At 35.7% G+C, this 21267-nt stretch overlaps 1 protein-coding gene across 21 annotated transcripts in view; it reads left to right on the top strand.

The window, feature by feature from the left end:
• The window catches only part of CCDC7 (coiled-coil domain containing 7), a 319203-nt gene that overhangs the window by 61321 nt on the left and 236615 nt on the right, over window positions 1-21267 (top strand). For all 21 annotated transcript variants that reach the window (XM_068560909.1, XM_068560921.1, XM_068561029.1 and 18 more), the window contains 3 exons: window positions 7314-7344; window positions 8270-8359; window positions 19404-19489. In XM_068560909.1, the coding sequence (XP_068417010.1) occupies window positions 7314-7344; window positions 8270-8359; window positions 19404-19489 (207 nt within the window). The remainder of the gene's footprint in view (window positions 1-7313; window positions 7345-8269; window positions 8360-19403; window positions 19490-21267) is intronic.

Genomic DNA, 21267 nt, shown 5'->3' with positions numbered 1-21267 from the left:
TTTGAGTAGGGCTCAAGGCACCAGACAGCTCTCTGTAAAGAGTATTTAGAAGTACTCTTTCTAAATCTTCTTTCCTGACCCTTTTATATTATCCATGTGGGTGAAAGGTTTTAGCACTCTCCCTTGGCTGCCTACTGTTTTTTTCAGTGGTAATGGTCACCTGCCTCATTTCTTCCTCTTTTCTTTTTTTTTAAATAAATTTATTTATTTATTTATTTATTTTTGGCTGCATTGGGTCTTTGTTGCTCTGCGCGGGGTTTCTCTAGTTGCAGCGAGCAGGGGCTACTCTTCTTTGCAGCGCGCAGGCTTCTCATTGCGGTGGCTTCTCTTGTTGTGGAGCACAGGCTCTAGGCACGTGGGCTCAGCAGTTGTGGCTCGTGGGCTCTAGAGCGCAGGCTCAGTAGTTGTGGCACACGGGCTTAGTTGCTCCGCGGCACGTGGGATCTTCCCGGACCAGGGCTCAAACCCGTGTCCCCTGCATTGGCAGGCGGATTCTTAACCACTGCACCACCAGGGAAGTCCCTCTTTTTTTTCTTTCTTCTTGGTTTTTTTTGTTTTTTGCATTTTTTTTCACATCTTTATTGGAATATAATCTTCCTCATGATATAAGCAGTGGGCGTAGAGTCTTAATTGATGCCTCCATTTAACAACCTGTTACAGTTGTATCCTTTAACAGGCTGTGGCAGAAGTCTTAGTGCAGTTTTAAGAATTAATAATTTTGGGACTATAATGATACAGCTGTTCAAAAGACACCATTTTGATATTTGATTATGTACATTTCTTTTGTACTTATTTAAAAATTTTTGAATAGTAAATTTTTTTGGTTAAATTCTGTTTGGGTCAGCATTTTCCATATTCAGTCAGAGAGACTGAAACAAAATTAATTTATTGTTTAAAATTCACAAAACTAAATGTGTTAAAGAATGGAAATAATTAAACTTTCAAATGTTTATTTTGGGGGGTAAGTTTGTAGCATTTATACTTCTGAAGTCATTTAAGCTTAAAACTAACATTTTAAGAGCATCTTGTATTTATTGAACTTCTGTCATGTGGCTGAGTGCTTGGGACAAAATCCCAACTCAAATTGGTCTGAGCAAAAGATGAATTTTATTAAGAAGGCAACAGCAATATGGCTCAATTTCAGAAACAAGTATAAACCAGAACTTGAACACTATCAAGACACTTTTTCCCCCTCTGTACAAGAGCTTCATTTTCTTCTATTGCAGATCTCTTTCTTCCTTCTATTTTCTTTTTTAACTTTTTGCCTGTAGGTGGGAGGCCATGACTGCTGACAATTCCCAAATCTAATCTTTCAGTTTTAGTTACTCTGAGGGATAATATTTGAATTTCCCAAGTCTAAAAGTCCTTGGTGAGAAAATTGTCAGTGCAGCCAGAGGCAGGTGCCTATTTCTGGACCAGTCAGCTCTGATCTAAGGCTTATGGTCACGTAAGCTTTCTCAGGAATTATACTAATTCAGAGGGGTAGGCTCAGGGGGTTCCCAGAAAAAGGAGTGGGGTCTACCTATGAGGTGCTTAGTGGTAAGTAGTGGTAAGCAGATGTGGTGGGATGAAAACCATAATATAGGATAACATTTAGAAAAAAGGATTGTATTTCGTTATTATGGATGAATTATACAGTAACAAGTTAGGGCAATCATGCTAGTCCTTGGGGAAAGCTAATATACCTTTTTTTCAGGATTTGGTCAATGCATTGTCTAGCCGTTTGGTCTGTGGATAGTGGGAAATGGACAAGTAAGCATAGACTCAGAGGACCTTGAAAAGTTCTTTCTTCAATTATGGGCCATATTGGGATTCCAAGTAGAGATTGGATTGCAGGGTATTTTTTCCAAGGCATAGTACCTCTTTGGTGAAGAGGGTGTTTAGATCTGGTGACTGATCTTGGGAATGAAGTTGTCAACATTGGTGACAATATTGCCCATCACCAGAATCATGTATGTGTAGTCCTGAGGGGACAGCAGGCCTATTAAGAAATCTATCATGATGTTTTTTCTAAAGAGGCAGAAGAGTCAGAAGGAAGGATAATAAGCTGTCTTGCCTTTCAAACTGTCTTTAGCCCAGGTACATGTATCACAGGTAGGTATGTTATGTCAAAGGTGGAATTATCATAATTCCAAGGTGGCAAATTAAAAGTCTTGAATGAATATCAGTGACCAGTTAGGGCACTGGCAAGGCAAAAGGCATCCATTTGGTTAGAAGATAATGACAGAGTCTTCACTCCATGCAAAAAATTAAATTTAATGTTTATTACAGACATAAATGTCAGAAAACAATCATAAATATAGGGAAGGCATTTGACTATTGAAATTAAAAGTATCTTCAGAAATGAATCTAAGTTAAAAGATAAGCAATGGATGGGAGAAAAAATGTGTGCATATAGAAGAAAGGAGTGATAATAAGAATATATAATTCCACAAAAAGGCAAACAACCTTCAAATAATAGGCGAAGTACATATATATGTAGATATTTAAGGAAGAGACAAAAAATGGCCAATAAACATTTTAGGAGATGCTCAATCTGATATGTAATCAGGGAAATAGAAAGCAAAGCAGCAACAATACATTTTTTTCCCCATCAGTTTAACAAAAAGAAGTTTTCTAATATCAAGTCTTGACAGAGACGTAGTGTAATAAATACTCTTAAATTGCTAGTACCATAGGTATTGCCCACTTTCAAGAACAATTTAGCATAGTTTATTTAACAATAGCAACAAAACGTTTGCCTTATTATACATGAAACCTCTTTTAATCTACCCTAGAGAAAGGACTATTCTCAAGGAGGCATATGTAAAAAGAAATTTATCATATCACTGCGATAATAGCAAAAATCTAGAAAGAATTTCATTTTTTGTTAGTAGGAGTATGGCTCAATCATCTGTGGTAAAAGGATTCTAAGGGAATTCTATGAGCAACTGTATGACCACAAATTAGACAATTTACATGACATGCACAAATTTCTAGAAACACGGACTATACTGATTCAAGAACTGGAAAATCTGAGTGTAACTGAAACAAGTAAAAAGATTCAATTACTAATTAAAATATTTCCCAACAAGAAATGCTCAGATGGCTTCACTGATGAATTCTATCAGATATTTAAAGAAGAATTAATATCACTGTTTTACAAACTCTTTCAAAAAGTAGAAGAGGAGTTAATACTTCTCAACTCATGCTATGAGTCTAGTATTACTCTGATACCAAAGTCAGACCACAGTGTCACAAGAAAACTGCAGACCAATATATTATAAATATGAACACAAAAATACTCAACAAAATGCTAGCAAATCGAATCCAACAACATATAAAAAAGATTATATACCACAAGCAGGTGGGGTTTATCCCAGGAATGCAAAGTTGGTTCAAAATGCAAATATCGTGCTTCCCTGGAGGCACAGTGGTTAAGAATCAGCCTGCCAACACAGGGGACACAGGTTTGAGCCCTGGTCCGGGAAGATCCCACATGCCGTGGAGCAGCTAAGCCCATGCACCACAACTACTGAGCCTGCGCTCTAGAGCCCATGAGCCACAACTACTGAAGCCCGCACGCCTAGAGCCTGCACTCTGCAACAAGAGAAGCCACTGCAGTGAGAAGCCCGTGCACCACAATGAAGAGTAGCCCCCACTTGCTGCAACTAGAGGAGGTCCGTACGCAGCAACGAAGACCCAGGGCAGCCAAAAATAAATAAATTAAATAAATAAATTTATAAAATAAATAAAATGCAGATATCAATAAATGTAATACATGATATTGATTGAATAAAGGAGAAAAAATCACGTGATTAGCTTACTAGACAAAGTAAAAGCATTTAACAAAATCCAGTAGCCTTTTATGATAAAAATACTCCACAAACTAGGCATAGAAGGGAACTTTCTTAATCTGATAGACTATCTACAAATACCTATAACTAACATCATAATTAATATATTCTCTCTAATATATTAATGAAAAAACTTAATGGTGAAAAAACTTAATATATTCTCTCTAAGATCAGGGACAAAATAGGACATTCTTACCACTTCTGTCCACCATTGTAGTAGAGGTTCTATCTAGGGCATTTAGAGAAGAAAAGGAAATGAAAACTACCTCTTTTTGCAGATGTCATGACCTTATCTATTGACAGTCCTAAGGGATCTATTAGAACTATTAGAAGTAACTTAACAAGGTTGCAATATACAAAATTCATAAATAAAAATCAATTATATTTTAATACAGTAGTTGTTATGGGTTGAATTGTGCCCCCCCCACCAAATACATGTTGAAGCTCTAACCTCTAGTACCTCAGAATGAACTTAATTGTATATAGGGTCATTGTAGATGTAATTAGTTAAGATGAGGTCATAGTGGAGGGGGATGGGCCCTTAATCCAATATGACTGGTATCCTTATAATAATATTGTAGAAGGCAAATACACACAGAGAGAAGACTGTCATGGAGGCAGAGATTGGAGTACGCTGCCACAGTCCAAGGAATGCTAGGGAGTACTAGAAGTTGGAAGAGGCAAAGAAGGATTCTCCCCTAGAGGTTTCAGAGGGAGCATGGCTGTACCAACACCTTAATTTTAGATTTATAGTCTCCAGAACTGTGAGCGAATAAATTCTTGTTGTTTTAAGTCACCAGTCACCCAGATTGTGATACCTTGTCATAGCAGCCCTAGGAAAGTAATACACTAGCAAGGAACATTCCAAAAATGAAATAAAGAAAACAATTCCATTTTGTAAAAGCACCAAAGAGAATGAGAATAAATTTAACAAAAGAAGTGCTAGACTTGTGCACCGAAAACTACAAAACACTGAAAGTACTTTAAAGAATACTCAAACAGGTAGACATCCCATTTTCATGGACTGTTAGACTTAACTAATCTTAAAACGGCAGTATTTCCCAAATTGATCTACAGATTTAATGCAATCTCTATCAAAATCCCAACTTTCTTTTCGCATGAATTGGCAAGCTGATTTTAAAATTCATGTGGAAATACAAGGAACCCAGAATAGTCAAAGGAATCTTAAGAAGAACAACTTTGGAAGACTCACACTTTAGTGATTTTAAAACTAAATACACCTGTAGTAATTAAGACAATGTCGTACTGGCATGAGGATAGACCTATGTAGATCAATGGAATAGAATGAATGGAAATGATATCCAGAAATAAACCATTACATTTATTTATGGTTAACTGATTATCAACATGGAGGCCAGGATAATTCAGTGAGGAAAGAATAGTTTTTTTAATAACTGTGCTTGGAGAACTGGATATCCATATGCAAAAGAATTAAGTTGGATCCTTTCTTTGTGCCATGCACTAAAATTAACTCAAAATTACCGAAGACCTAAATTTAAGAGCTAAAACTATAAACCTCTTAAAGAAACACAGGAGTAAATATTTTTGACTTAGTCAATGGTTTCTTTCTTTTTTTTTTTTTTAATTTTTTTGGCCACACTGCATTGCACATGGGATCTTAGTTCCCCGACTAGGGATGGAACCCAGGACCCCTGCATTGGAAGCGTGGACTCTTAACCACTGGACCACCAGGAAAGTCCCAGTCAATGGTTTTTTAAATAAGATATCAAAAGCACAACCAACAACAGAAAAAAAAAAATAGATAAACTCAACATAAAAATTAAAAACTTGTGCTGCAGGTTCTTAATACCATTAAGAATGTGAGAAGACAACTCATAGAATGTGAAAACTATTCATAAATCATGTATCTGATATGGGACTTGCACCCAGAATATACATAAGAACTCTTACACCTCAGTAATAAAAAGAATAAATAACCATGTTTAACAATGGGCAAATAATCCGAATAGACGTTTTGCCACACAAGATATACAGATGGTCAATAAGCACATGAAAAGATACTCAACGTCATTAGTCATTAGGGAATCAAAGCTACAATGATATACCACTTCACAACCACTAGGATGGCTATAATAAAAATGAGACAATAACAATTGTTGGCAAGGATGTAGAGAAATTGGTACCCTCATACACTGCTGGTACATCATGTAAGTGGTACATCTGCTATGGAACACAGTTTGTCAGTTGCTCAAAATGTTAAATATTTAGTTAACATATGACCCAGAAATTCTATTCCTATGTTTATACCTAAGAGAAATGAAAACATAGGTCCACACAAAAACTTGTACATGTATGTTCATAGTAGCATTATTCATAATAGCCCAAAAGTGGAAACAACCCAAATGTCCATAAACTGATGAATGAATAAATAAAATGAGCATATCCATACAATGTAATATCATTTGGCAATAGAAAGGAACAAAGTACTGATACATGATACAAACACTATGCTAGGTGTGAGAAAACAGTCTCAAAAGACCACATACTGTGCAATTCTGTTTATGTGAAATATTCAGAATAGGCAAATCTGTGGAGACAGAAAATAGACTGATGCCTGCCAGGGCTGAGGCAGTGCTGGGAGAAATGGAGAGTGAGTGCTAATGGCTACAGCGTTTCTTTCCAGGGTAATTAAAATGTGCTAAAATTAGATAGTGGTAATAGTTACTCAACTTAGTGAATATATTAAAAGCCATTGAATTGTATATTTTAAATGAGTGAATTTTATGGTATGTTAATCATATCTTAATAAAGCTTTAAAAAATTCTGATTATAATGAATAAAAAAACTCATTAGTCAAAAATATAGTTTATCCATACTATGGAACAGTTGTCAGCAAACTGCAGTCCATGAGTCAAATCTAGCCTGCAGCTTATTTTTGTAAATAAAGTTTTGTTAGAACATAGCCATACCCATTCATTTACCCATCATCTGTAGCTGCTTTTGCAGAGTTGGGTAGTAGTGACAGAGATCACCTGGCCTGTAAAGTCTAAAATAGTTACCATCTGACTCTTTACAGAAAAAGTTTGCCAAATCCTGCTATGGAATAAGAAGTTGTATTTAAGAGGAGTGAGGGAAATCTATGTTTACCGATATGAATAGATTTCAGAAATTGTGTTAAGTGAAAAAGTTGAGAACAACATATATGATATCATTTATGTGAAAAAGAAAACAAAACAGACATCCAGCCCACTAACAAAAAGTATAGAATTGAATGGGTACGTGAAGTGTTATATAAATCCATGGAACAAGTTCTGGGAAGAGACACAGCAAGCTAACAGTATCTCTAGGAAGAGCATTGAATTTTTGGAATGCTAGTCAAAGTTTACTCTAACCTTATTAAGGTTTTTACAAAGAAAATGTATAAGGATATTGCATAAATAAAAATATAAATTTAAAATTATAATACATTATAGATATTTTTGGTTTGTTTTTCAGAGCTATGAATGAGCAAGTTTTGTTAGAGGCTGTAAGTATAGTGCTTTCAGTTTGAAATTGTACTTTGTCCTTGATGTTGTTAATAGAGTCTAGAAATTGTCAGGATATGTCAAGAGAGTCAGTTTATTCAAGAGTGTTATGCATATGTGAGCTGGAAAACTTTGTCTATTCTTTTGATTTTATTAGACTTCATTGTCACTCAGAAACACTTCACTTCTAAAATACTGAACTATAACATCCCACAGTCTTTTTTTTCTTTAACATCTTTATTGGAGTATTATTGCTTTACAGTGGTGTGTTAGTTTCTGCTTTATAACAAAGTGAATCAGCTATACATATTCATATATCCCCATACCTCCTCCCTGTCCCACCGCTCTAGGTGGTCACAAAGCACCGAGCTGATCTCCCTGTGCTATGTGGCTGCTTCCCATTAGCTGTCTGTTTTACATTTGGTAGTGTATATATGTCCATGCCACTCTCTCACTTCGTCCCTGCTTACCCTTCCCCCTCCCCGTGTCCTCAAGTCCATTCTCTACGTTTGCGTCTTTATTCCTGTCCTGCCCCTAGGTTCTTCAGAAGCATTTTTTTTCTTTTTTTTTTTTTTAGATACCATATATATGAGTTAGCATACGGTATTTGTTTTTCTCTTTCTGACTTACTTCACTCTGTATGAGACTCTAGGTCCATCCACCTCCCTACAAGTAACTCAATTTAATTTCTTTTTATGGCTGAGTAATATTCCATTCCCACAGTCTTTTGAAATTCCATTATCACTGATAGTTCCTTTGCCTCTTTCAGCACCACTTATAACTTCACTATGCAGATTAATACCAATGGTTCATTATTTTTATGAGTTAATGAAGACTTTCTTACTTTAATAAATAAGTGCCCAAATAACCTCTCTATATTGATATGTTTGCTTTTCATTATTAATGAAGTTATAATATTTCTTTTAGAAAAACACACAGATTCAAAGTGACCTCCAAGTGTTGTCAGAGGAGAAACTGATGCTGGAAAATGAACTACAAAAGTTGAAGAGTACAGAGGTTAGTTAATTTTAGTGTCTGAAAATGGCATACATACCAATATTAATAATTGGTAGCAGCTGTGCTTTAAAAAAAATAAGATAATGCTATATTCTAAATGACCATATATTTAAAAAAATTTATTTATTTATTTTATATTTATTTTTGGCTGCATTGGGTCTTTGTTACTGCACGCAGGCTTTCTCTAGTTCCGGCGAGCGGGGGCTACTCTTAGTTGCGGTGCGTGGGCTTCTCATTGCGGTGGCTTCTCTTGTTGCAGAGCACGGGCTCTAGGTGTGTGGGCTTCAGTAGTTGTGGCATGTGGGCTCAGTAGTTGTGGCTTGTAGGCTCTAGAGCGCAGGCTCAGTAGTTGTGGCACACGGGCTTAGCTGCTCTGCGGCATGTGGGATCTTCCCGGACCAGGGCTCGAACCCGTGTCCCCTGCATTGGCAGGCAGATTCTTAACCACTGCGCCACCAAGGAAGTCCTAAATTACCATATTAGCTATCAAAACTGAAAGGATGCTATGAAAAGCAGACATAAAATTGAAACATTCTGAAAGGTATTTCTAAGCCAAATATTTAACTTTATTAAAATATCAATAAATGAGGTTTTCAAACGTATTTTAAATGCATTTTATTGTATTCTTTGCAACTGTGTAATGTGTGTGTCCCAGTTCACTCTTACCACATAGAGTGAATAGAAATACCAAGGATAGAATTTGTTTCCTTTTTTTTTTCTCCTCCTCTGCCATTTTTATATAGCTTATAAATTCAAACTATACACAATGAAGTCAAATGGTGGATTGGAAGCAAATTTTTATTAACTACGTAAAAATATAAGATGTATGTTTTGACACAAAATTAACATAGAATGAGGAAAAATACTCTTCAGTCTACTAATGTTGGTTACTTGGTATTTCCTCCTTAGTAGAGGAGGAAGCAGAAGTAGTACCAGATTTGCTACTTAATCAGTTAGAGAAGCAGTGATCCTACATAAGTGTCAAATATAAGGCCAGGGCTGTCACATAAGTTCAATTAGGAATAGTTTCATCTAGGTATAGTTCCCAGTAGGAATAAAAATAAAAAAAGAAAATAAAAATAAAGCAGTAAATTGTCATAGTAAATAATTGAATAGTCTGGCCAAGTGTAAGAATTCAACACTTAATCATGCACTGTTAGATCCACATTCAAAATCTTTGGAGCTTCATACATGACTTGAAAATGTTGCAGCAGTTTCTGGTTTTACTTTCTTGTACTGTTTCTTTAGATTTTGCATGTGAAAACCTAAAGAAGTATGGAAGTGTGAATGAGAAATGTGGAAGGAGCATTACTGCATATATAGTAGCAATATTATATCCACACAAAGGTGGTGACCAAGGGATCTGAGAGAGAGCCTGTTTTCAGAGAAGGGGATGGTAGGAAGAGAATAATGGCTACAGAATTATGTTGAAGTCAGGATTTCTAATAACAGCTATATCAATTTTCTTCCAGAGTAAGCTCGCTTTCCTAACTGATATTATCTCTTAATAATTTTATTTTCATAGGCAACCAACTTTAGTAATCAAGAGCCATGTCTGCCAAATGTTAATGTGTGTCAGTTAAGGGTTTTATTTTACTTTTTATAAGCAGGAGAAGCTGACACTATTTAAAGCAAGAAATTTATTGGATGGCTAGTAGCGTAACTCAAAGAATTGAGGGAAAATTGAACAACATGTTTGGTGAGAGATAGAACCAGGACAACTCTTAGAGTTAAAATAACAAATTCATGGATAGCCACTACTTCTGTCCTTTCAGGGGAATTTTAGAGAGGGAGTTTATGCCTGTTTTCTTCCCGTCCCTTTGGATACTGGTTCTGGAATTACTAAGCTCCACTACTTCCCTTCCACAATGTCAATTTTTAGATGATTGTATCTCACTGGCCTTGCTTGGGGTCAGATGTCACCAAGACAGTTTGAGATGAGGGAGTTGAAGAACACTTCTAAATCTGGTGCTGTTTCTTAACAGAATGGAAAAAGGATACGGGGCACAAATATCTGGTGTCCACTTTACTTGGTAATGTTACCCTAATTAATATCTTAGCCATTTACTTATTTCAGGTGTCAGAAAAGTTTAATGTAAAGGCCAAGATAAGTATTTTAGGTTTTGGAGAGCATAGGGTCTATGTTGCAACTACTCAAGTCTGCTTCTGTGATATGAAAATAGCCACAGAAAATACATAACTGAATGACCATGGCTGTGTTGCAATAAAATATTATTTACAAAACAGGCAGCAGGGCAGATTTGGCCTACACTTTGCTGACTCCTTATTTTTTTTTTTGTTTTGAATTTTACTTTATTTTTTTAAAATACAGCAGGTTCTTATTAGTTATCTATTTTATGCATATTAGTCTATATATGTCAATCCCAATCTCCCAGTTCATCCCACCACCACCACCACCACCCCAACCCCCCGCTTTCCGCCCTTGGTGTCCATACGTTTGTTCTCTACATCTGTGTCTCTATTTCTGCCTTGCAAATAGGTTCATCTGTACCATTCTTCTAGATTCCACATACATGCGTTAATATATGATATTTGTTTTTCCCATTCTGACTTACTTCACTCTGTATGACAGTCTCTAGGTCCATCCACGTCTCTACAAATGACCCAATTTCGTTCCTTTTATGGCTGAGTAATATTCCATTGTATATATGTACCACATCTTCTTTATCCATTCATCTGTCAGTGGGCATTTAGGTTGCTTCCATGACCTGGCTATTGTAAATAGTGCTGCAATGAACACTGGGGTGTAAGTGTGTTTTTGAATTATGGTTTTCTCAGGGTATATGCCCAGTAGTGGGATTGCTGGGTCATATGGTAATTCTGCTTTTAGTTTTTTAAGGAACCTCCATCCTGTTCTCCATAGTGGTTGTATCAGTTTACATTGCCACCAACAGTGCAAGAGGGTTCCCTTTTCTCCACAGCCTCTCCAGCGTTTGTTGTTTGTAGATTTTCTGATGATGCCCGTTCTAACTGGTGTGAGGTGATACCTCATTGTAGTTTTGATTTGCATTTCTCTAATAATTAGTGATGTTGAGCAGCTTTTCATGTGCCTCTTGGCCATCTGTCTTAGACATGTCTTCTCTGGAGAAGACACATCTTCTCTGGAGAAATGTCTATTTAGGTCTTCGGCCCATTTTTGGATTGGGTCGTTTGTTTTTTTAATATTGAGCTGCATGAGCTGCTTGTATATTTTGGACATTAATCCTTTGTCTGTTGGTTCATTTGCAAATATTTTCTCCCATTTTGAGGGTTGTCTTCTCGTCTTGTTTATAGTTTCCTTTGCTGTGCAGAAGCTTTTAAGTTTCATTAGGTCCCATTTGTTTATTTTTGTTTTTATTTCCATTACTCTAGTGGGTGGGTCAAAAGAGATCTTGCAGTGATTTGTGTCAAAGATTGTTCTTCCTACGTTTTCTTCTAAGAGTTTTATAGTGTCCGGTGTTATATTTAGGTCTTTAATCCATTTTGAGTTTATTTTTGTGTATGGTGTTAGGGAGGGTCTAATTTCATTCTTTTACATGTAACTCTCCAGTTTTCCCAGCACCACCTATTGAAGAGACTGTCTTTTCTCCATTGTATATCCTTGCCTCCTTTGTCACAAATGAGTTGACCATAAGTGCATGGGTTTATCTCTGGGCTTTCTATCCTGTGCCATTGATCTGTATTTCTGTTTTTGTGCCAGTGCCATATTGTCTTGATTACTGTAGCTTTGTAGTATAGTCTGAAGTCAGGGAGTCTGATTCCTCTAGCTCTGTTTTTTTCCCTCAAGATTGCTTTGGCTATTTGGGGTCTTTTGTGTCTCCATACAAATTTTAAGATTTTTTGTTCTAGTTTTCCAAAAGATGCCACTGGTAATTTGATAGGAATTGCATTGAATCTGTAGACTGCTTTGGGTAGTATAGTCATTTTCACAATGTTGATTCTTCCAATCTAAGAACATGGTATATCTCTCCATCTGTTTATGTCATCTTTGATTTCTTTCATCAGCGTCTTACAGTTTTCTGAGTACAGGTCTTTTACCTCCTTAGGTAAGTTTATTCCTAAGTATTTCAGTCTTTTTGTTGCAATGGTGAATGGGATTGTTTCCTTAATTTCTCTTTCTGATCTTTCGTTGTTAGTGTATAGGAATGCAAGAGATTTCTGTGCATTAATTTTGTATCCTGCAACTTTACCAAATTCATTGATTAGCTCTAGTAGTTTTCTGGTGGCATCTTTAGGATTATCTATGTATAGTATCATGTCATCTGCAAACAATGACAGTTGTACTTCTTCTTTTCCAATTTAGATTCCTTTTTTTTCTTTATCTTCTCTGATTGCCGTGGCTAGGGCTTCCAAAACTATGTTGAATAATAGTGGCGAGAGTGGACATCCTTGTCTTGTTCCTTCTCTTAGAGGAAATGCTTTCAGCTTTTCACCATTGAGAATGATGTTTGCTGTGGGTTTGTCATGTATGGCCTTTATTATCTTGAGGTAGGTTCCCTCTATGCCCACTTTCTGGAGAGCTTTTATCATAAAAGGCATTGAATTTTGTCAAAAGCTTTTTTGCATCTATTGAGATCATATGGTTTTTATTCTTCAATTTGTTAATATGGTGTATCACATTGATTGATTTGCATATATTGAGGAATACTTGCATCCCTGGGGTAAATCCCACTTGATCATGGTGTATGATCCTTTTAATGTGTTGTTGGATTCTGTTTGCTAGTATTTTGTTGAGGATTTTTGCATCTGTATTCATCAGTGATATTGGTCTGTAATTTTCTTTTCTTGTAGTATCTTTGTCTGGTTTTGATATCAGGGTGATGGTGGCCTTGTAGAATGAGTTTGGGAATGTTCCTTCCTCTTCAATTTTTTGGAAGAGTTTGAGAAGGATGGGTGTTAGCTCTTCTCTAAATAGAACTCACCTGTGAAGCCATCTGGTCCTGGACTTTTGTTTGTTGGAAGATTTTTAATCACAGTTTCAATTTCATTACTTGTGATTGGTCTGTTTATATTTTCTGTTTCTTCCTGGTTCAGTCTTGGAAGGTTATGCCTTCTAAGAATTTGTCCATTTCTTCCAGGTCATCCATTTTATTGGCATAGAGTTGTTCGTAGTAGTGTCGTATGATGCTTTGTATTTCTGCGGTGTCCACTGGAACTTCTTTTTGATTCTAATTTTATTGATTTGAGTCCTCTCCCTCTTTTTCTTGATGAGTCTGGCTAAAGGTTTATCAATTTTGTTTATCTTCTCAAAGAACCAGCTTTTAGTTTATTGATCTTTGCTATTGTTTTCCTTGTTTCTGTTTCATTTACTTCTGCTCTGATCTTTATGGTTTCTTTCCTTCTACTAACTTTGGGTTTTGTTTGTTCTTCTTTCTCTAGTTGCTTTAGGTGTAAGGTTAGATTGTTTATTTGAGATTTTTCTTGTCTCTTGAGGTAGGATTGTATAGCTATAAACTTCCCTCTTAAGAACTGCTTTTGCTGTATCCCTTAGGTTTTAGGTCATCGTGTTTTCATTGTCATTTGTCTCTAGGTATTTTTTGACTTCCTCTTTGATTTCTTCAGTGATCTCTTGGTTATTTAGTAACGTATTTTTTAGCCTCCATGTGTTTGTGTTTTTTACATTTTTTTCCCTGTAATTGATTTCTAATCTCAAAGCGTTGTGGTCGGAAAAGATACTTGATATAATTTCAATTTTCTTAAATTTACCAAGGCTTGATTTGTGACCCAAGATGTGATCTATCCTGGAGAGTGTTCCGTGTGCATTTGAGAAGAAAGTGTAATCTTCTGTTTTCAGATGGAATGTCCTATAAATATCAATTAAATCTATCTGGTCTATTGTGTCATTTAAAGCTTGTGTTTCCTTATTCATTTTCTGTCTGGGTGATCTGTCCGTTGGTGTAAGTGAGAGGTTAAATTCCCCCGCTATTATTGTGTTACTGTCATTTTCCTCTTGTATAGCTGTTAGCATTTGCCTTAAGTATTGAGGTGCTCCTATGCTGGGTGCATATATTATATTTATAATTGTTATATCTCCTTCTTGCATTGATCCCTTGATCATTATGTAGTGTCCTTCCTTGTGTCTTGTAACATTCTTTTTTTTTTTTTTAATTTTTTTTAATGATATTCTTGTCTGCTTACATTCTTTTTATTTATGTATATATGTATGTATGTATGGCTGTGTTGGGTCTTCGTTTCTGTGCGAGGGCTTTCTCTAGTTGTGGCAAGCGGGGGCCACTCTTCATCGCGGTGCAGAGGCCACTCTTCATTGCGGTGCGCGGGCCTCTCACTATCGCGGCCTCTCGTTGCCGAGCACAGGCTCCAGACGCGCAGGCTCAGTAATTGTGGCTCACGGGCCGAGTTGCTCCGCGGCATGTGGGATCTTCCCAGACCAGGGCTCGAACCCGCGTCCCCTGCATTGGCAGGCAGATTCTCAACCACTGCGCCACCAGGGAAGCCCCATTCTTTATTTTAAAGTCTAGTTTTTCTGATATGAGTATTGCTACTCCAGCTTTCTTTTGATTTCCAGTGTCATGGAATATCTTTTTCCATCCCCTCATTTTCAGTCTGTCTTTGTCCCTAGGTCTGAAGTGGGTCTCTTGTAGACAGCATATATATGGGTCTTGTTTTTGTATTCCATTCAGTAAGCCTGTGTCTTTTGGTTGGAGCATTTAATCCATTCACATTTAAGATAATTATCGATATGTATGTTCCTATGACCATTTTCTTAATTGTTTTGGGTTTGTTTTTGTAGGTCCTTTTCTTCTCTTGTGTTTCCCACTTAGAGAAGTTCCTTTAGCATTTGTTGTAGAGCAGGTTTGGTGGTGCTGAATTCTCTTAGCTTTTGCTTGTCTGCAAAGCTTTTGATTTCTCCATCGAATCTGAATAAGATCCTTGCTGGGTAGAGTAATCTTGGTTCCTCCCTTTCATTACTTTAAATATATTGTGCCACTGCGTACTGGCTTGTAGAGTTTATTCTGAGAAATCAGCTGTTAACCACACGGGAGTTCCCTTCTATGTTATTTGTCATTTTTCCCTTGTTGCTTTTAATAATTTTTCTTTGTCCGTAATTTTTGCCAATTTGATTACTATGTGTCTTGGCGTGTTTCTCCTTGGGTTTATCCTGCCTGGGACTTTCTGCGCTTCCTGGACTTGGGTGGCTATTTCCTTTCCCATGTTAGGGAAGTTTTCAAATGTAATCTCTTCAAATATTTTCTCAGGTCCTTTCTTTTTCTCTTCTCCTTCTGGGACCCCTATAATGTGAATGTTGGTGTGTTTAATGTTGTCCCAGAGATCTCTTAGGCTGCCTTCATTTCTTTTCATTCTTTTTTCTTTTGTCTGTTCCACGGCAGTGAATTCCACCATTCTGTCTTCCAGGTCACTTATCCGTTCTTCTGCCTAAGTTATTTTGCTATTGATTCCTTCTAGTGTGTTTTTCATTTCAGTTATTATATTGTTCATCTCTGTTTGTTCTTTAATTCTTCTAGGTGTTTGTTCTTTAATTCTTCTAGACCTTTGTTAAACATGTCTTGCATTCTTCTCGATCTTTGCCTCCATTCTGTTTCCGAGGTCCTGGATTGTCTTCACTATCATTATTCTGAATTCTGTTTTCTGGAAGGTTGCCTATCTCCACTTCATTTAGTTGTTTTTCTCGGGTTTTATCTTGTCCCTTCATCTGGTACATAGTCCTCTGTGTTTTCATTTTGTCTGTCTTTCTGTGGATGTGGTTTTTGTTCCACAGGCTGCAGGATTGTAGTTCTTCTTGCTTCTGCTGTCTGCCCTCTGGTGGATGAGGCTATCTAAGAAGCTTGTGCAAGCTTCCTGATGGGAGCGACTCCTGCCAATTTTTTTATGGCATCTTCATCACTACACAGGGCAAAGGCTGGGAAAATAATAGGAGCGCTGCGACTGTACCTGCAGCTCCCCTTGCCTCTGCAGAGTGCCAACCACAGTTACATTAGCCTGACTCCTTATTTATTCCACTTCTGCCATCACCTGGCTTTCTACTATAGCTTCCTAAATAGGAACTCCTAGATATATATATTTTGGTATGCTATTACTAGAAAATATTACTGCATAAAAAGATTTGTTTCTGTTCTTTCTCTTCTGTTCTATTGGCCTTGTGTATTCCTACACCAATGCCTGAGATCTTTAATGATTATATATTTATAGTAAGTCCTGGTATTTTGTGGGCAAGTTAACCCACCTTGTTATATATGAGAATTTATTTGTTCTTGGTCTTTGCACTTTCTTTTAAATTTTAGAGTTAATTTGTCAAATTCTACTATTGCACTCAAGCTGTACATCAAATTTGAGAGATTTACATATAGGATATCAAGATACATCTTTTTGTTTACAAACATTAAATGTCTCAATTTTGGAAAGTTTTGTAATGCTTACAATCAGTGTTTATGATTTTCTTCATAAAGCTATTATTCATTTTTGTTAGGTTAATCTTAGGTACTTTGTATTTTTATGCTATGTTATTTGTATCTTTTAAAATATTTTAAAGCTATTGCTAGAGAAATGTAACAAATTTTTGTATATTGAATTTTCCATCTACAAACCTAGCTACACTATCATAATGGTTAGATTTTTATTTCCTACTTGCATAATTGAAGTATCTGTAAATGATAGCCTAAAGTTTCTTGCTTTCCAATTTGTAATACTTTCTTCTTCTTGCCTTGCTACACTGGGAAAGACCTCTAGAATAATATTGACTAGACATTATGAAAGCAGGCATTTTTTTTTTGTTCCTGATATTAAGGGGAATGTTTTCTTGTTTCTTGTGATTAGTCAGCCTGCCTTTCTGTCTCTCTTTCTCTTTCAAAACCATGTATCAGGTTAAAGGATTTTTCCTCTTCTCATAATATTTCTTCATGAATATTTTTTTTTATGCTCCATAAAACTCTTCCAGCCTCTGCCCACTATTGCCTTATTTCAAAGCCATTTCCGTAGTTTTAGTTATGTGTTGCAACAGCACCCTACTTTCAGGTAGCAAAATCTATATTACTTTTTAATTTGCTGCTCAGTGGGTTGCTTTATTGGCTGCTTTAGGGTTTACAGTCTTGTTTTTAACTTACTGCAGTCTCTATTCAAATGACATTGAATCACTTCATGTATAAGAATCTTAAAACATACTTTCATTTGTCCCTTTCTGGCCTTTGTGCAATTGTTTTTGTACATTTTACTGCATAACAGTAAACTGCACAACACATTATTAATTTTGCTGTAAAATATTACCTTTTATAGAGATTTAAATAACAAGAAAACAGTCTGTATATTTACCCACATAATTATCATTTGTGGTATTCTTCTTTGTGTATTTTCTTATTTCTATCTGGTATCATTTTTCTTTTCCTTGAAGGATTCTTTATCTTTTTTGTTGTGCAGGGCTGCTGCTGCTGAATTCTTTCACCTCTTTGATTTCCAGACAAAAAAAAATTTCTTTTGCCGTCAGTTTTGAAAGATATTTTTCCTGGGTAAAGAATTCTAGGTTGAGTGGTTTAAAGATACTGCTCCTTTGTCTTCAGGCTTGCATTATTTCTTACAAGAAATCTGTTTTCTTCTTTATTCTTGTATGTATTCTGCTTTTCTCCTCTGTCTGCTTTTAAGATTTTCTTTTTATTGCTGCTTTTAAATAATTTGATTATGATGTGTCTTGGGGGGGTAGTTTTCCTTGTGCTGTTGTGGATTTGTGGATATACAGGTTTCATCAAAGTTGAAAAGAATTGGCCATTATTTCTTCGAGTAGTTATTCTCTTTTCCCACCCCTTCTCTCCATGCATTCCAACTGTAAGTATATTAATCCACTTGAAGTTGTCCCACAACTCACTGATGATCTGTTTGTTATTTTTTAGTCTTTTTTCCCTGTCGTTATTTTAGTATGTTTTGATTGCCAGTATATTAGATTTTTCTAAATAGGAAATATGTACCAAAACTCGTGTTTAAACTGGAAAATTATTTGGCGACCTTAACAATTCTCATTAAAAATGTATTATTATACTTACTTTCTATATTTTATAGGAATTGTTACATTTGGTGCTTAACTTGTGAGAACTTTGCTACAGTGAATTTGGTATCTGTTGGAGGTTGTGGTCTGAAATAGGAAATGATCTCCCAATACCTAATAGTGTCTATTATTAAGCTCATCTAAAATTTTCAGTAATCTAATTGTCAAATTTTTTCTGTACTTTATTGTAGAAAATAATCCAGTACTACATAGGAGTTCAAGAATACTTTAAAACCTGTGCTCAATTCTGCTCTAATATTTGTTTTGAAATGCAGATTTGTTACAACATGACAGAACAGTTTGAGCATAATGTGAATTTTACATTTGCTTATGCACAAATTCATCTGAAAATAGTACTAGGTGAACGTAGGAAAACAGCTTCTACAAGCTACCTCGGTTTACCATGTGTTTTGTGTACCACACCAGTCCACATATGGTGTTACAACTTTTATCCAATTTCAGATAGCCTTCCTTCCCATACTGCATAATAACTCACAAGTTGAAATCTGTTTGATGCTCATTTCCAAAAACAAGCTTCATGTCTTATTCAAGGTAAAGAGCTATGTTTCTCGTAGTATGTATTTCTTAATCATTTAACTGTATAAAACTGGATTAATGTTCTTATTAGGTTTTTATTTTTTTTAATGTATCATCAACAGTTTTTTTGCATTCTGTGCACCTTACCCCATTTTCCCCGTATATCCTGCAGTTTTTATCATATGATTTTTCACAGTGAGGTGATTTTCAGGATGTTGTATGCAATGTTATAGCGGAACTGACTGTAATTTGTCAGAGGAATTTAATTGTTTGATATGTATTAGCTTATTTGCAACTTACAGTCTGTAAAGCACTATAACAAACATTCAGCCTATATCATTAATTTTGTTTTGCTTTTATTCAGATAATTTCCCTTGAAACATAGTATAGTGATTCTCGAAGTAAAATGGCAATCTTAGTAATGTGTATTATCATGTATTTACCTATAATTTATGGTCTCCTTAACTATTTATTTCTGGCTGATATAAAACTACATAGAAAACAAAGGCTGCAAGTGAGCGACGAAAGAAAACTATGAAAATGGAGAAGAAAAAAGACGAAGGAATATCTGAAGATTCAGAAGAGTAAGATATAAAGATACTGTTAATATTTTTTACTTATAAACTTATATTTTCATTTTATACAATTTAGGGTCATATAAACATAACTTATTAACAGGTTTCTAAAAAAGCATAGCATTAACAAATATATAGTTTTATAAGCAGACCAGGATATGATTATGGGAGAAAGCTGAGAAGGGAAGAGCAAAGAACTAAAAATGGGTTAGAGTAGAAGAAATCACAAGATATTCAGGAATAGGTAAACAATCAAATACAAATAATTTTAGGGAAAAAAGGACTTACAATGTTTTCTTTATGGTTTAGCTAATGATTTGTAATTTGTATGTTAATCCCTCTCCCCAGTCTGGGCTCTTCCTTTTTACTGTACTTCTTGGTTGTCTTATTTTATTAAAAAAAGTATCTGTTTTTAATGTATATGGGTTATTGTAAAGTGGCCTTACCAAGAGAATATTTTCTTTACTAATATAAAATAATTTGTGCAGTTGGAATTTGCTTGATCAAACCCTAATGTAAATATATAGCTTAACAAAGCTATGAATTCGTACTTTATAGAGTTCCACAAATTCTGAAAAGAAATTCATCAGACAAATGGCCTTTTCTTGAGAGAAGAAAAGATGACCAGAGAAGAAAAAATGACCAATGTACTTTGGAAATCCTTTTCCCATCTCAACGTACCATATTTTAATCATACCAATGAGATGTCAGTTTGAGAAATGTTATTCAATTATTTATCATTTAACCTTTATGAATTTTATGGCTTTTAAAAATATGAATTTCTTATGAAATTTTACTTTCTTTTTTATTCAAGTATAATTGGCTTATTATATTAGTTACAGGTATATGACACAGTAATTCAATATTGTAATACATTACAAAATGATCACCATGATAAGTCTATCTGTCACCACACAAAGTTATTATGATGTTAATGACTATATTCCCTATGCTATACATTACATCCCCATGACTTATTGATTTTATAACTGGCATTTTGTATTTCTTTATCTCCCTTACCTATTTTAATTATCCCCCTTCCCTCCTCCCCTCTGGAAACCACCAGTTTGTTCTTTGTACCTATGAGTTTGCTTCTGTTTTGCTATGTTTGTTCATTTGTTTTTTAGATTCCATATATAAGTGAAATCATACAGTATTTGTCTTTCTTTGTCTGACAATCCATGTTGTCACAGATGGCAAGATTTCATTCTTTTTTTTTTTTAATTTTTATTTATTTATTTATTTTATTTATGGCTGTGTTGGGTCTTCGTTTCTGTGCGAGGGCTTTCTCTAGTTGCAGCAAGCGGGGGCCACTCTTCATCGTGGTGCACGGGCCTCTCACTATCACGGCCTCTCTTGTTGCGGAGCACAGGCTCCAGACGCGCAAGCTCAGTAATTGTGGCTCACGGGCCCAGCCGCTCCACGGCATGTGGGATCTTCCCAGACCAGGGCTCGAACCCGTGTCCCCTGCTTTGGCAGGCGGATTCTCAACCACTGCGCCACCAGGGAAGCCCCATTCTTTTTTATGGTTGAGTTATATTGCATCATATATATGGTGTCTATATCTATATCTGTATATACACACATACATACCACATCTTCTTTATCCATTCATCTATTGATGGGTACTTAGGTTACTTCCATATCTTGGCATTTATAAATAATGATGCAGTGAACATAGGGGTGCATGTATTTTTTTGAGATAGTGTTTTTGTTTTCTTTAGAAAAATACCCAGACGTGGACTTGATGGAGCATATGGTAGTATTATTTTTAATTGTTTGAAGAA

Source organism: Eschrichtius robustus, chromosome 1, assembly GCF_028021215.1.
Source record: "Eschrichtius robustus isolate mEscRob2 chromosome 1, mEscRob2.pri, whole genome shotgun sequence".
Lineage (NCBI taxonomy): Eukaryota > Metazoa > Chordata > Mammalia > Artiodactyla > Eschrichtiidae > Eschrichtius > Eschrichtius robustus.
The sequence above is the reverse complement of the archived record's forward strand: the minus strand, read 5'-3'. Positions and strand labels throughout refer to the sequence as shown.